Raw genomic sequence first — 17,620 nt, forward strand, 5'->3', positions numbered from 1 at the left:
TGCCCTTCAGGACAAAATGTCCATCATAGAGCTAGACAAGTACTTAATGTGATGGGTGAATAATTGGCTGATGGGTCAGGCTCAGAGGGTTATAGTAAATGGGGTTACATCAGGCTGGCAGCCAGTGGGGTACTGCAGGGATCCATTTTAGGCCCAGTTCTCTTTAATGTTTTCATAAATGATAGAGTCATAGAATGGTTGAGGTTCGAAGAGAACCTCTGAAGATCATCTAGTCCAACTTCCCTGCCAAGCAGGATCACCTAGAGAACATTGCACAGAAAGACATTAAGGCAAGTTTTGAATATCTCCAGAGAAGGAGACTCTACAGCCTCTCTGGGCAACCCGTTCCAGTGCTCCGTCACACTCACTGTAAAGAGATGCCCTGTCATATTCAGATGGAACTTTCTGTGCTTTGGTTTGTGCCCATTGCCTCTTGTCCTGTTGCTGGGCACAACTGAAAAGAGACTGGCTCCATCCTCTAGACACCCTCCCTTCAGATATTTATATGCATTGATGAGATCAAATTATTTGGATACAGGACTTGAAGGTACACTAAGTAAGTTTGTGGATGACACTAAATTGAGAGGAGCTGTTGACTCCCTCAGGGGTAGAGAGGCCTTGCAGAGAGATCTCAACAAATTAGAGGGCTGAGCAGTCACCAACAATACGAATTTTAACAGAGCCAGATTCTGCACCTGGAACAGGGTAACCCTGGCTATATGTACAGACTGAGGGATGAAAGGCTGGAGAGCAGCCCCATAGCAAGGGATCTGGGAGTTCTGGTGGATGGCAAGTTGAATCTGAGTCAGCAGTGTGCCCTGGCAGCCAGGAGGGCCAATGTGGAGCACATTAACACAACACTGCCAGCCAGTCAAGGGAAGGGATTGTCCCACTCTGCTCTGTGCTGGTGCAGCCTCACCTTGAGTACTGCAGGCAGTTCTGGGCACCACAGTATAAGAAGGACATAAAACTATTAGAGAGTATCTAAAGGAGGGCAACAAAATGGTGAAGGGTCAGGAGGCCAAGACAGGGCCAGTTCTCATCGATGTTTTTATCAGTGACCTTGACACGAGTTGAGTGCACACTAAGTAAATCTGTGCATGTTACTAAATTAGGAGGAGCCATTGATTCCGTTGAGGTCAGAGACATGTTACAGATAGATTTTTATACATTAGAGTACTGGAAAATCACCAGCCATATGAAATTTAACAAGAACAAACTTTGGATTCTACACTTGGGATAGTGTAACCCTATACTGCAGGACAAGTGGCTGGAGTGCAGCCCTTCTGGGGAGGACATGGGGGTTTTTTTGATGGCAAGCTCAGTGTGAGTCAGCAAAGGGCTAACCATATTGCTGGACTGCACAAAGCACAGCACAGCTGACCAGTTAAAAGAAGTGTTTGTCCCACTATACTTAGCATTGTTGCAGCCTCACCTCAAGTACTGTATGCAGTTTTGGGATCCATTATATAAGAAGGATATAAAAATACTGAGTGTGTCCAAAGGAGGGCAACAAAGATGGTGAAGGGTCCAGAAGTAAGACATATGAGCAGCGGCTGAGGTCCCTTGGTTTGTCCAGCCCCGAGCAGAGCAGGCTGAGGGGAGGCCTCATGGCGGCCTGCAGCTCCCTCACGAGGGGAGCGGAGGGGCAGGCGCTGAGCTCTGCTCTCTGGGGACAGCGACAGGACCCGAGGGAACGGCATGGAGCTGGGACAGGGGAGGGTCAGGCTGGGGGTGAGGGAAAGGTTCTGCACCCAGAGGGTGGTTGGGCACTGGGACAGGCTCCCCAGGACAGTGAACATGGCACCAAGCCTGACAGAGTTCAAGAAGCATTTAGACAACACTCTCAGACAAAATAGTTTGGGTTTTGGGTGCTCCTGCGTGGAGCCGGGATTTGGACTCAGTGATCCTAGTGAGTCCATTCCAACTCAGGATATTCTGTGATTCTATGATTTTATGATTCTAGGAAGTAAAAATAAATAAACCTGTGAGTCCAGAAATGTGTTTAGTAAGCTACTACTAATCACCTGATCCAGGGCAATTGCCTCTGTTGAGAAGCTGACTTTACCATGAATGCAGCTGTCACCACTGAGGTGCTGTTACCTCAGCAATCACTTTGAAATTGTTTCAGGGGTAAGTACATATAATTTGGGATTTTTATTTGCAGGTCATGTTGTATGCCTCTTTGACTTTCATCAGGACCCTCACATTTGGTAAGGAACAAATGCTGGCATATAGGAAATGAAAAGCTAGAACAGTTGCTTCTGACTGAGTCTCATGTGGCACAAGGCTGGATGGTGTGTATCTTGGAAATACATTCAAGCCTTGTTAGTGTTAAAACTTTAGCATACACCAAAGAGATAAAATGAAAAGTACTGGTGATTTTCACATTTCTGCTTCTGTTTTCTGCTACTGAAATGTTGTGGTCATCAAGGGAATAGTAATTGTACTACAGACAGTCGTGCATATGCAGAATATTGTATTTCTGTAAAAAAAATAAATACAGAACCATTCACAAAATCATAATCCAGAGCTTCAGAAAAGGGAGCCTAGCAGTTGTAAGGGCAGTATATTACTAATACAACAAGTTGTAAACTTTTTATGGTCTTAAATAAATTCTATGCCAAAAACAACTTTGTTAGTACAAAATAAGGTCTGCTCTGCCCTTTTGAATGTCAAGTTGAATAAACTTAGGCTTACGAAAAAATTCTGAAGACTTACAGAGGGAAAACAAACTACCATGTAATCATAACTATTACTACTCCATTCCTCTGAAATGACTTTTATGTATTTCATCTGTATCCAACGTTGTTGTGGTTTAACCCGGCTGGCAGCTGAACACCACACAGCCATTTGCTCACCCTTCTCCCTCCCCCTCTGGGATGGGAGAGAGAAATGGGAAAGTGAAGCCTGTGAGTTGAGATAAAGACAGGTTATTAAGATAGAAAATAATAATAATAATAATAATAATATGTACAAACAAGTGATGCACAATGCAATTGCACACCACCCGCTGACCGATGCCCAGCCCAACCCCGAGCAGCCGGCCCCCCACCCCTGCTAGCCACCCCTATACATTGTTCAGCATGCCGTCAGATGCTATGGAATACCCCTTTGGCCAGTTTGGGTCAGCTGTCCTGGGTCTGTCCCCTCCCAGCTCTTGCTGCACCCCCAGCCTGCCCGCTGGCAGGACAGAGCGAGAAGCTGAAAAGTCCTTGGCTTGGTGTAAGCATTGCTCTGCAGCAATTAAAACATCAGCATGTTATCAGCACTCTTCTCATTCTAATCCAAAACATAGCGCCCTACCAGCTACTAGGAGGAAAAATAACTCTGTCCTAACTGAAACCAGGACAAACGTAGTAAATATAATAATACTGAATTTACAGAGAGTGTCTGGAAGAGTTTGGCAGAACTCACATTTTACAAGCTGCAACTAGTAAGTCATAAAAATGTTAACAAATGTTTGTAACAGAAGGAAAACATTGGAACAAGAACTTCTAGGGATCGATCCATTTTGTCGCTTTCAAAATGTTTTTGGTTCACTGGTGTCAGTGCCAAGGTGTAGCATTTATCTTGCCACAAAGACTCTAGACCATTAGGTACCAGATGAACTATTCAGGGTTGTCCTGATGAATGAGCAAATTGTTAAATGATACAGTGTAACAGAAAGTAAAGAGATGACTAAACATAGCAGAAACCGTCTTCTTTTTGTACATCACACTAAAACATTTGACTGTAGGGCATGTGCAAATAGCTCCTTGTCAATAAAGTCTAAAAACAACACGAATATATGTGTTATAGTTGTACTGTGACTAACAAAAGCAGGCTATGGATGCCTGAGCATATTACATACATGCGTATATTGAAGATACATTTATCATTTTATTGTTTCTGGAACTTGGAATGTTATTGAGCTATTTCAGTGCACTATGTTTTACTATTGAGAGCTACTATTGTTGTAGCTGGGGAAAGGTAAGAATAGCATGGAACTTGTAAACATGCCTTGTTCCTCTTATTGATTTTTTTTATAGTGAAATCATTGTGTATTTAAATGGTTGAAGCCTGTATTACTGACATGATTCATAAAACTCTGTCTGAAAATCATGGCAATTTTATTATACAGTGTTGGCAATAACAAGTAATTACTACATTATCTCCTTTTTCCTATCTATTGAGCTTTCACTTTCTACAATGTTAGAAATGATGTGATGATACATGTTCCACTCCCTTTACACACGAGTTTTTAAAATATATTTTGCTTTGCTATTAATAGTTCCTTATGTCGACTCAGCATTTTTTATTGAATGCTAAATATACTGCAAACCATACCTATTTGGATCCCATTTTGATACTCTTCCATCGTGTTCCTACACTGCTCAACTTCCTGCCTTTGCTGGGAGTAGATACCCTCCTCCAATCTGTAGTTTCTGATTTTCAGAGCTTTAAATCTGGGTTCATTTCAATGCTCTGTACCCAAGATTCTGCTTCAGAAACAGGTGGGGTGAGAACATGATTCCTGCTGTTTGGAAGCTCATGCTTTGTTGCTGTTGTTTGATTGATTGATTGATTTTTTTCCAGATTTCTGTTACATGGTTAGAGGTACCTCAAATGGAAAAACAGATAGAATATTCCCCACCTAATATGGAAATCCCTCAGTAATGGGTTTGTGTCTCCCTGCAATACCATGCAGCGGTTGAATTCCTCGTTGAAGCACACGCATCAAACTAAACAAGCAAACCAGACGCACAGGCATCTGATGTACAAGTAGGGGGAAAAAACATAGCCCTGTGCTGCAGCCCTACCTACAAGGAGCGCCCCAGCAAGACAACGTGCGGCTTCATACCTCTGAGAAGCAAGCCACCACAACCTTTACAACAAAAGCCCTCCTCGCAGCCCCCCTGCGCCCTTCCCCTCCCACCCCGCCGCGGCAGCCATTACAACCTCCCACCTCTCCGCCGCGCCCCACGGCGCATGCGCGGCCACCGCCGGGCGCGCGGCCGCGGGGGGCGGGGCTCCCCTCAGGGACGCTGCAACTCGCCGAGGGCGGCCGCGGCGCCATTTTGAATCGGCTGCGGGTGGGAGGCGGCGGCGGTAGGGGAGTGCGGCTCTGTATTCCCCGAGAATCAACCGTCGAGAAGGGAGTGAGGCCCTGAAGATGGCCGCGAATCGCAACTTAAAGCAAGTGAGGATCGAGAACAGCTCGCCGGCGGCGCCGCTGGGCATGGTGGGGGGCGGCGGTGGCGGCGGCGGCGGCGGCCTGAAGGGCTTGCGAGGCCTGGAAGCGGAGAGCGAGGCGGCGGCGGCGGCCGCCATGGCGCTGGTGCCGGGTAAAGAGGCTGGAGATGAAGAGCAGGAGGTCGGCTTCACCATCGACATCAAGAGCTTCCTCAAGCCGGGCGAGAAGAGCTACACGCAGCGCTGCCGGCTCTTCGTGGGGAACCTGCCGACCGATATCACCGAGGAAGATTTCAAGCGCCTCTTCGAGCGCTACGGGGAGCCTAGCGAGGTCTTCATCAACCGGGACCGCGGCTTCGGCTTCATCCGCCTGGTGAGGCTTCGTGTGAGCCCCTGCGGGTTGCTTCGCGACCCAGCCTTTGCAACAGGGAGACCCTAGTCCCCTGCTCCCTGCCCTCCCCTCGCCGCTGGGCGGGTGGAAGAAAGCAGCAGCTGCCCCCCGCTCTGTTTTTTTCCTTTGCTGTTCCTGCTGTTCCCTCAGCTTCCTCTGATTTCTCCTCCCGTTCCCTCTTTGCCTCAATCTATACAAGCCAGAGGCCTGCATTGTGAGCAGCTTCCTCTGCCTTCGGGTTTCCAGGGCACCGCTGGGAACCCCCGCTGGTTTTGGGGCCGCTCTCAGGGTTTTTTCACTAGGTTACAGTTTATGTGCTGCTATGGGTGCTCCTGCAGCCTGTATGTAACTCTTCTGCGACAGGAAGACATAGCTGTGAGATCTACATTATTCATGTAATATTTGTAAAGGTTTTCTTAGTTTAATTGGGAGCGTGTATCATATGTCAGGACGGGAGATGTTACCTCTTTGTGTCGAACCAAATTTCAATCTGTGCAGCTCACTATGAGTATAGGTTTAGCCTATGAAAACACAATTAATTTTAAAGACTGGACTGGTTTGTTTTGAAATACTACTGCTTGCCCATTTTGAATGCCTATAACACATACTTTAAAAATTGCAAAGAATTGGGAATGTCATTTGTGTAAATTGTGTCCAGATAAGACTAGATTTTAGTGCTCATACAATTCAATCAGTATTATCTCAAGCATGTAGAAAAAGCATCATCCTAAAAGCTTGTGATCCTGCCTTTAAAATTTTCAATTTATTGTGTAGGATTAATTTTCATGACTGCTGTGTCTAGAATGCACTGATTCATCTAGTGCTGAGAAAAGAACTATAAAGTTTTTAAACACTTCAAGTGTTGAACTTGGGTGAACCTGGTTATGATTTTATGAAGGGTGAACCTGGTTATGATTTTTCTGTATATTTTACTGGTTAGGATTTCGTGTCTTTTTGGTTGTCAAAGATAAGTGCAAAGATAAGTAGCAATCTGCTGTATGCTTTTGACCACGACAAAATCTCCCAACCTGAAACACCATTTTTCTGGAAGAAGTGTGATAGATTTGCATATATTACTCAATTTTATATATAAGGTAGATTAGTTATAGCATTTAGCTGAATGTCCCTTTTCTGTTATATTTAGAGAATATACTACTTTCTAACATTTTATGTAGTTGGTTGAACTTATGTAGTTGGTTGAACTGGAAAAATGCCTGTGATCTAAAGAGTTATTTAAATAAAAGGGTTAAATATTTAAATAGAAGGGTATAACATTTGGTAAGAATTTCAGAAGTGAGGAAAAAAAAAGCAGCTATTGAGACAGGTTTTTCTTGTGGATATGGGTGCAGAAAGGCCATAAATGTGAGATAAATGAATACATGAGCAAATAAGGTAATTTCATTTCTTGATGAACTTTGAATCTATTTAGAGTTTACCCGACATGAGTAATGAGCATGTGTGATATTTTCATTCAAATAATATTTTCATTTATTAAAAAAGAAAATAATAAAACATCTTAGGTCCTTTAATATAATTTCTGAAAATATTGTTAACTAATATATGAGTATAAAGACTTCAGTAGGTATACGTGAAAAACTAAAGTTTTCAATTCTACTGAAAGCCTTTACCAAAGCAGCACCTAAGTCCTCTAATGTGCAACAAAAATTTACATCCAAGTCATGTTTTAGAATAAATCACAGGGAATGAAAAATGCATGTTCTTTCATTCTGTGGTTAGGAACTTTTGAATGAAAAAGAAAAAGAATGCTGAATGACCCTAATGCAAATGTGCTCAAATTAAGGGAAGAAAAAATGCTGCTTTTCTGGGGGAAAAATAAACAACACAAAAGCACTGTCTGTTGTCTTTGCAAATAAAATATATAAAATATTTTATATCTTGAAAAAGGAATCTAGGACACTGGCTGAAATAGCAAAGGCAGAACTTGACGGTACAATTTTGAAGAGCAGACCACTTCGAATTCGATTTGCTACACATGGAGCTGCCCTAACAGTCAAGAATCTTTCACCTGTGGTTTCTAATGAGCTGCTGGAACAAGCTTTCTCTCAATTTGGGCCAGTGGAAAGAGCTGTTGTTGTAGTAGATGATCGTGGCAGAGCTACAGGAAAAGGTTTCGTAGAGTTTGCAGCAAAACCTCCAGCACGGAAAGCTCTAGAGAGATGCAGTGATGGGGCATTCTTGCTAACAACGTAAGTTCACAGGTTTTTGTTTGAATTTGTGTTGAGTATGTATTTCTAATGTGAAAGAAAAAAAACATTCATGGAAAGAAAAAAAACATTCATGGAAAGAAAAAAAATACCCATAGTACTTATTTCAAATGATGAAAGTCATGAGGTGAGAAAGAAAAGTGATTTACATGAATACTCAAAAATATACTGGCTTTTTTTTTTAGCGTGGAGAACCACATTTTTCTGCTGACTACTTACAGGTCTTTTAATTAGTATATTGGAGTACAGTAGCAATGTTTTGTTCCCCTCCCCCCACCTTGTTTAGCAGGGCTTTTCCTATTTTCATTGATCGGACTCTTTCTGATCTCAGTAACAATATGACAAAATATTCTTTTGTTTCTTGGCAAATGAATACACTACATTGCTGATATTTCTGTAATCTTGGGAAAACGTTTTTGTGTTTATTTCCATCAACAACTTTTACTTGTGACTTGTTAAGCCATAAGTAAATTTTTTTTTTTTTAAATAAACTTAAATTTTGAACAAGTTGATAGCAGTTTCTGGAAGTCTGAAGAACAAGCAAGCTTGCAAATTGCATCACTTCTCTCTAACATCTCTTATTTTTGTACTTGATGAGGAGAGTTGTTAACGGCTGTACTTTCACACGTTAACTTGTGACATTTTCAAATGTTTTCTTAGAGACAGTGTGAGATGATAGATATTTAGGCATTTCTCCCCCCCCCCCCCCCCAGAAAGTAAGGCTGTGATTCCACAGCATTGAAGCTTGCTGCCATCAAATCAAGGAATGTGTAGTTCTGTTTATCTTCCTGCCCTGAATGTGCTGTCGATCTCTTAACTGCTTGAGAACTGTTTTTGATACTTATATAAGCCATTTGTGCTTGCTGAAAAAACATAAAATATTCAGTTGTTTTTCTTAAGTTTATTTTTGACTGTTTCAGAAAGTGAAGAGATTGCAGGGGGGGAAAAATGTTTGGAACTCTTCTTTCTGGTGGTAATCTCATAAATCTTGTAAATTAACTGAACCCTGATTATCCAACCAAGTCAATGCATAGTAAATTCAGTCTCAGGAAGTCTTTGTTATCAGTAGGTACCAGCAATTGATTACTTTTTGTTTTTGTCTGGATTTTCTTGGCACCAGTGGTTGAGTGGAAGTGTGGTCAGCCAAACCAGGCAACTAATCTAGTTCAGTGAATGCTATCGAGTTACATGAGTACTATTCTGGGTGTGAGAGATGTGGCAGGGAAAAAGAAGCTAGGATACAAGGGAGGGTAGTCTTGTTTTAGTAGCTGCTGGATAGTTTTGTTTGATGGACGTGATCATCTAACCATGGCCTGAGTGAGTAAAAGTACTTGATCTTTGTCTTGCTTAAGTGGCTGACGTGTCCATTAATGCACAGTTGCAATCATAATTAGTATGAATCTGCTGCCATGCTATTTTTTTAATATTTTGCTTCAGAATCAGAAATTTCACATTTTAGATGAGATTTCTTTGCCTGAATAGATTTTTTTTTTCAAATCATGGGCCAAATGCATCAAAACGGGGCATTTGAAACATGAATTTAGAGATTTAAAAATGTTCTTTTAAATCATCATCTTGTTACCTCCACAGATCATTTGCATTTAAATACTAGAACAGCCAGCAATTGTCACGCAGATAATTTTAGGAAAAATAGTTGCTAAGTTGTACCCTGTGATTACAGAGTATTTTTTATTTGCCTCAATACCCAAAGGTTTATTTTCCAGCTGTCCATGTTGTTAAAATACATTATTTTTTTCTCCATGAAAAGATCCATACATGAAAGTGTGAAACAAAATGTTAAGAGCTGGCTTTCTGAAAATAGTAGCTTTGTCGCTCTTTTGTTACAATTTTAAGGTCTTGTTTGGGTGTTTCCAAAACTGGTACAGAGGTTTTTTTTCTATACAGTTCAGGATTTTATTCTGTTATCCTTGCATTAGCTAACACTTGCTTCTGATGACTTACGATGATACTGAGAATTGAAAGAATGAGCTTTAAATAATTTATGCAGAAGTCATTTTCTAATTATCATTGGAAAAATAATGCCAAATTACCAAGGTTTTTTAATTGCAGAGTAACTTTCAAAAGTAAGTCTTTATATTCTGTGGAAGTATGAATAGGTTGAGTACTCTGATTTGGGTTTGGTCCTTTCCAAACATAATCATGGTCACCATGTTGCCTTTCTGATGAAAATATTTTTGAGATTAAAAAAAAAAATCTTTAAATATTCCTATACTTCACAATCAACAGAACTAGATAATATAAATTGTATTTTATAGGTAGAATAGCTAGTTTTAGGTGTAGAACCAGTAATCGCTTTCAAAGATAAAATTCCAACAAATCTTGATGTTAAAAATTATTATTTAAGAAGGATTTGCAAAACTTAGGCCTTCAAGATAACATGTTATTTTTCTAGAGAGAATCTTCAAAATGCGAAAAGAAGATCTTAAACAGTTTATGGTTTCAATTATTCAACTGAAATTCTCTTCCAGAACACCTCGACCTGTTGTGGTAGAACCAATGGAGCAATTTGATGATGAAGATGGGCTTCCAGAGAAGCTAATGCAAAAAACACAACAATATCACAAGTAAGTTGTGTTTAACTTTATTTTAAAAAATGATTGAAGTTACTTTGTTAGCTTAGTAAATACACACTATTTTTTATTTCAAGTTTGTGTAATTGGAAGCAATATTTTGTATGCTTATTTTATACAGCCAAGAGCAAAACCATATGTTAGGTCAATTAACTTCTTCCCACAAAAAGGTGCCAAGTCATTTTGTATTCAGAATTAGAATAGTTCAGTTGGAAGCGAGCTGCAAGGATCATCACGTTCCAACCACCTGACCTGTTCAGGGCTAACCAAAAGTTAAAGCAGATCATTGAGGGTGTTGGCCAAATGCCTCTTGAATGCTGACAGACATGGAGCATTAACCATCTCTCTATGACACCTGTTCCAGTGTCTGACCACCCTCACGGTGCAGAAATTTTTCCTAATGCCCAGTCTGAACCTCTGATGACGCAGCCTCGTGCTGTTCCTGTGTGTTCTGCCATTGATTCTCAGGGAGCAGAGACTGGCATCTCCCTCCGCGCTTCCCTGCTCAGGGAGCTCCAAAGAGCAGTGAGGCTACCTTTTGCCTTCTCTTCTTCAGACTGGACAACCCAAGTGTCCTCAGCCTCCCCTCACAGGACATCCCTTCCTGCCCTCTTACCAGCTTTGTTGCCCTCCTCTGTATGCTTTCAAGTACCTTAATGTCCTTTTAATGTTGTGGGGCCCAAAATTACACACAGTGTTCAATGTGGGGCCACACCAATGCGTGATATAGCAGGAGAATCACCTCTTTTGACCGTCTGGCTATGCTGTCACTAGTTCTCTGTGAGAAGAGGCCAACCCCCAGCTTTCCACACCTTCCTTTCAGGTAGCTGTAGAAAGCAATAAGGTCTGCCCTGAGCCTCCTCCAGACCAAACAACCCCAGCTCCCTCACCTGGACTTGTGTTCCATGCCCTTCGCCAGCTTCGTAGCCCTTCTCTGGACACGCTCCAGGGCCTCGATGTCCTTCTTGTAGTGAGGGACCCAAAGCTGAACACAGCACTCGAGGTGCAGCCTCGCCAGAGCTGAGTACAGGGGGACAAGCACCTCCCTGCTCTTGCTGGCTACGCTATTCCTGATACAAGCCAGGATCCCTCTGCAAGGTCCTACATTCCCTAAATAGTGGCAGCAGCACCTGCCTGTTTAGTGTCAGCAGCAAACATGCTGAGGATGCATTCCACTCCTGCATCCAGATCATTGATAAAAATGTTGAACAGAACTGGCTCTGGAACTGAGCCCTGGGGAACACCACTAGTGACACCAGCCAGATACAGCCCCATTCACTACAACCCTTTGAGCTCTACCATTCAGGCAGTTTGTCACCCAGTGTAGTGTGCACCTGTTGGGCAGTTGGACTCTGCAGTCCTTGTAGGTCTCTTCCAGCTGAACTGTTCTTTGACACAAAACAATGTAACATTTAGGATTGAATAGGACTTTTCTAAGTTTTCCTAATTGTAGTAAAATTGAGACTTGAATAGTTAGTTTAACATTCTATGGTTTTATTAAAGTTGATGGTTTCTTGGTCTCCACTGAAACCAGTTGGAGCTAGTCAGTGTACGTTGTCTTGTGGACTCTGTCCAGAGAAGCTGTGGATGCCCCATCCTTGGAATTGTTTAAGGCCTGGTTGGATGGGGCCTGGGCAACCTGGGTGACATCCCTACCCATGGCAGAGGGGTTGGGACTAGGCGGTCTTTAAGGTCCCTTCCAGACAACTCTGATTCTGTGATTTGGGGTGTGATGTGATTCTGTAGAGTTTTGTACACCCATGGACATTATTCTCTGACCTCTGATTATCCTCTTAACTGTTTGTAAAGTCAGTGGGATTTAAATCTTGGCAGCTTCTGTGGTTCAGACAAAATTTTGAGCATAAAAGAAAGTCTTGAGCACAAGGTGAAAGAAGAGTTATATAATCTCATTAAAGAATAATTGTTGATTTTGAGATTTGATTACCATTTAGAAACCATGTTGCTCAAAACTGAAACACTTACTCTGGTAAGCAGGTAAATCTGCAGAGTAACACTTAAAATATAGCAGTGTTACAGTGTTCACTGCTAGAATGTGAGATAAAATGTTGGCTCATTTATTAAACATTGCTACTGATATTCTAAGATGTTCAGTAAGCTTTTGTATGCACTTAATTGCTTGTGTGAATTGACCACTTTAGGAAGCTGAACAGTTAATCTAGTGTCACGGCTTAATATTTTGTACCATTATAAATACATTTTTTTTTACCTTAAAATTAAATAAATTGAACAGAGTTTTATTTGGACAATTTCTCTGCTCAGGTTACTTATATTACCTTAACGGCTGAATTGAGCATTGTCAAACTGGTTTACATCATAATAATCTGATTTAATGTCAGGTCTACACTTGAAGTGATTGTTCAGAAATTCCGTGGCTGTTACAGCTGTTGATTGAAATGTGTCCTTCTGTACATTTTAACTGCAAAATTTTTATTAGGGAAAGAGAACAGCCTCCGCGTTTTGCTCAACCTGGAACATTTGAGTTTGAGTATGCTTCACGTTGGAAGGCTCTTGATGAGATGGAAAAGCAACAGCGTGAACAGGTTGACAGGAACATTAGAGAAGCCAAAGAGAAACTAGAGGCAGAAATGGAAGCAGCTAGACATGAGCATCAGCTAATGCTGATGAGGCAAGGTAAAAACCAGATAATCTATTAGTATTAAATTTGTTATTTTTTTTCATCAGATTTTCTTTCTGTAGCTATATGGTAAATGCAGAGATTTTTGCTAGACACTTCAATGAAATGCATTGAACTGAGAAAAAGGAAGTAGTTTTTCCCCTTACATATGCTTCTTGGTGATTGGCAGTGATGGATTAAGAAACTGAAAAGGAACATTGCCTAGGTCTCTGTCTTCACTTAAGTTTGTCTTATGTAAGTAGCTTGTGTAAAGAGAATGACTGGTAACTTCACATTCATCAGTAAAATTATTTTCTGGTTTTGGTGTTGCTTATGGTACAAGCGAGGACTAAGCACTGTCTGTGGGCCCTGTGCAGGAAAGAATTCAAATGGTAACTCCTATTTATTTGGACAGTTCTGTGCACCTCTGATACAATTTCAAATGTTCCAAAAGCTAATTTTGTTTTTTTCTTTTGAAACCCAAGTGAGAAGTGTGTGCGTATGACCTCGTAGGTGATCTTATAGGTAACAACTAAATAAGTGACATGTTATTTGCAACCATTCTTGCAATCATTCTTGAAATCCTGAAATCATGTGTCCCTCTTCTGTAATTGTGTGGGCATGTTCTCTCCCTGGTCTTGCAGGAAAGAAAGCCCTTCAGCAATTGTTTTGAAGCCCTACTTTGAGAATGGAGTTGGGTGGAGCTTGTGGTTCTTGGACAGAGAGGGCAATAGTAGGGCAAGTACCTGGTACTTTCTGCTTGTTAGTCTTCTACCCAAAACTCTTTCTTCCCAAAATGCTGTAGACATGCAATTACTACTTCTGCGTTCCTTTCCAGCTGAGGCCTATTGAACACCATTTGATTTTAGTTCACTGTATGTGACTCCCATTACAAGACTTCTGAGTCCTGATTTTTGATTTTGCAAAGACGTTAGATTTTGAAAGCAGTTTCTCAAGGTTCTTTGCACAAATGCAATGCTGAAGTATTTTAACTTGTTAAAAAGTAAAACTTTAAATGAAGAGAGATCATGGCTACCTAAAAAGATTCTTAGCCTTAGCCTTATGTCACGACAGTTCAATGGCTACCTTGAAAGTCTGAATAGGCTTTGTCACTTTAAAAGTATTTGAAGTTCTTGAGATTCTAAGTAGTAACATTTCAAAATTTAAACCCAGGTAACTCATGCAAACTTTCTGTTGCAATTATTTGGTTTTACTTACAGCTTTACTCTTAAGGTTTTTTTGTTGATAGTGCAGCATCTCTCCATGAGAATGGTTTAACTTACTTTTTTCTGCTGACTTGAATGACACTGAAAATACCTGCATGAGGTGGATAAGGATATTCACTAGATCGGTGGCATTAAAGCCACCTACATTCCTTGTTTGCCTGGTTACATTGAATATAAATTCATAGTCTCTTAAAATCAATTTTAAAACATTATCTTAACTGAAAAAGAGTTTAAAGAAGCATATTGTGTTTTCTTATTTAGTATTCCACGATTCAAGTTCTGCTGCAAATGGAAATTGTCATTAGGAAAAAGTTCACCTAGCCTGTTTTTTTTTTTTAAACCAGTGTGCTAGTATTTAATGAAAATGCATGTTTACATAAGAACTTGAACTGAAATACAGAGCATAACAAAAACAAAACCAGTTCTGAAATGCCAAATAGTTGTCATAGCACCTGAAATTGTCATATCCTAAATGAGGAATATTAATGTGATATAACAATGGAAGTAATACACAGTATACCACTAAGCCCCCGTTCTTTTTTAACCAAGCCTGCATTAATTAGATACATTTTTTTAATTCTGTGTGTGACTATTTGATGCTGGTAAAGATGATTCAGTGCTGAGATTTAGTTTAGATATGTTTATCATTGGCTTCACTAATTGTTAGTTGGCAGTGCTAATTCCAGTTCTAGAATTGTTACTCATAACTTATTTTCAGAATTTATCTACCTGCTGTCTGTATTTGAGGGCAAGGTTAGGGATATCTTTCTTAAATTACGCCTGAATCATGTTCTAAACTGAGATAAGACAGTGGCTTGTTATTAATATAGGTCTTAATGATAAAAATCGGGAGAAAAAGGTTTGGTATGTTTCATGGATACTAGGGTTTCTTTAGAGACAATGAAGGAAAAAAAGTTTTAATTATTTGAATAGCTATTAAGATCCACTTTTATATGGAAAAGGAAAAGAATTACTCTTCCTGCTAAAGAGCCACTAGAAGACAAATGGTTTTGGTGCTGATATTCCAGTGAGGATTTTTTTTTTTTTTTTTTTTTTACTGTGGGAAGAGGTTTTTTACATCCTCCTTGATTAGCAGAGTGATTCTGCTTCATACTAAGCAACTTGGAATTTTGCTAAGATACTTAGCTATTTTGCTTATTGATGTGCAGGTATATGACTTGCCAAGCTCTAGCGGTTAGTAAATATTACTTCCATTTCTTTTTCTCTTACCAGCTTCAGGGTATATGAAAATCAGCTAGTTTTTCCGGTATTTTTACATTAGCTGCTTCTAAAACTTGCTGGTCTGAACTGTCTCTGGGAGTAGGTGGTTCAGACCGTACCAAGAATATTTATTAGCAATGAGTTTTGCATCACAGGCATTTTAAGAAAGATACAGTGAGACTTGAGGCATCAAACCCTGGAATTAATGTTTTTGTATTGATTTCAAAGCATGTTGAAATAGTTATTCTGAAATATGAAACGTAAAGTTGCAGTATAGTAATTCTCAGGAGCTAAAAGGATGAGAAGGATGAGTTTACTCAAGTCCACGCTCCTGCAAACAAAGGGAAAAAAGTTTTATAAAAATTGCTTTATCAGAGCTATTAGGACTTGCACTAGAATGTATTGCCTTAAATACTTGGGTTTTCATGGTGTGGTATTAACCCTGGAGAGGGAGACTTCATTCTTTTGATATGTATAATTTTTCACTTTTAAGTGTCATGTTTTGACAGACTGAGTCAGAAGTGGTTTGTAAAGCAGAGTACGTGTTTCCATGTGTAAGTAAATTGGCATGATGTTTCTGATCTACATACTGCTGGTATGCTTCAGACTTTTGTAAATACTACAATGGTGGTTAAGTAGTTTATCAAAATAATGGAAATCTTGACTAAATGTAATGAGATTTCATTCTTTGTTGGCTATATGGAAATTAGACATTTGCTTTCAATTTTTAGAATCTGAAAAATTAGCTAAAACAATCTAATCTGTTTGGATTTGTTATTCTTGCTTGCAGGATTAATTCCTGAGGTGAAAGTACGCTTTCACCTTCAGTCCTATGCTCTGCAGGAAGTAGACAGCCTTGCTTTTTTCTTTCTTTGTAGCACAAGAAGGTACTGAAGCTAATAGTCATGCGTTCTGGCTCTTCTGTCACAGTTATCTGCTTTAATGCAGGTTTATTTCTGTTCAGGGAAAGGGCCCGTCCCCAACATATGTCAGTTCAGAATTATCAGCATTGCAGATCTTCTAATATGAGCGGCTCTATGCACGGCCTGAACATCCAGATCTGGATTTTCATTTGGCTAGTAAAGCTTTGTGCCATGATTCTGCTGTTGACAAATGGTATTGAATCCAATTGTTCTGCTGAGCTTTAAAGTACAAACAATTTTGGGGAGGGCAATAATCATAATTATGCCTTGAAAAAAAAATTAGAGACTGGGAAAACTAGGACTATACAACTTAAAGTAAAGGGAATGAAATAATAAATTCATAGCAATTAGTGATAGAAGGCAAAAAAATCCTATTTCAGTGTATTCATGTAAAAAAAAAAAAGCTACATAAAAAGGAAAGAAAGCAAAGACAACTTGCAAGGAAATAATTTTTTTTCCACGGTGGGCAATGTTGAATGCAGGACAGATGGATTCTTGATCGGAGTTAAATCCTGAAACAATCTAAAAATTAACTAAAAAAAGTTGAGTTGTATTCAGAAATAATCTGAAGGTTATTTAAAAAAAAGTTTGTGGCACTGCTTGAGTATAACATTGGCCAAGTCTGCTGTGGCATGTACTGTTGAGAAGTTGCAGTCCTCAGGCTTTGTGAAATGAGTGAATCTTCATTCTCTGTTGATTTTGCAGAAGAAATGGGAGAAAAGCAAGCCTGCAAAATTTGCATGAGAGAAAGGACTTCTATTGCCAATAAGGGTATTACCGAGTAAAAATCTGGCAATCTTCTTTGTTAAAACAAATATATAGTATTTTGCTAAAATGTACTGGTGTGAAATATTAAGTTGTGATATATGTTGCTGCAAGTTTGAAAGGGATTTGCATAGCTAATAAATATATTTAATATAGGGCAGACACACGTAGAAAGTATGTGGAGTATTTGAACTAAAGCGTTAAAAGCATATAATAGGTGGTAGGGTGGAATTTTCCTTATGGTGTCCGTAAATAAGATGTGGCCAATGTTGTATGAAGATAGAAAAAGCAAACAACTGTTTTTATTGTAATGAGTGGTGGAGTTAATATTCATTGAAGAGTGTGTGAATTTCCAGGGAGAAATCAGTAATGGGACTGGTAAGAAGCAAACACAGCTAAAGCAATTACCTTTAGCTGGGGCCTGCTTTTTAGACCATACAGCTATTCTCTCCAGTGGTGTTAAAGATA

The 17,620-nt window shown here is 39.9% G+C and overlaps 1 protein-coding gene across 4 annotated transcripts in view; it reads left to right on the plus strand.

Moving 5' to 3' along the window:
• Positions 1-5,002: 5,002 nt before the first annotated feature.
• PSPC1 (paraspeckle component 1) overlaps positions 5,003-17,620 on the plus strand; it is a 55,939-nt gene continuing 43,321 nt past the window's right edge. For 2 of the 4 annotated variants that reach the window (XM_035326756.1, XM_035326766.1), the window contains exons 1-4: positions 5,003-5,548; positions 7,472-7,773; positions 10,281-10,376; positions 12,838-13,034. In XM_035326756.1, the coding sequence (XP_035182647.1) occupies positions 5,156-5,548; positions 7,472-7,773; positions 10,281-10,376; positions 12,838-13,034 (988 nt within the window). In that variant the 5' untranslated portion in view covers positions 5,003-5,155. The remainder of the gene's footprint in view (positions 5,549-7,471; positions 7,774-10,280; positions 10,377-12,837; positions 13,035-17,620) is intronic. The other 2 variants (XM_035326776.1, XM_035326751.1) reach the window with 2 other exon arrangements.

The sequence above is a fragment of the Oxyura jamaicensis genome, chromosome 1 (genome assembly GCF_011077185.1).
Source record: "Oxyura jamaicensis isolate SHBP4307 breed ruddy duck chromosome 1, BPBGC_Ojam_1.0, whole genome shotgun sequence".
NCBI lineage: Eukaryota > Metazoa > Chordata > Aves > Anseriformes > Anatidae > Oxyura > Oxyura jamaicensis.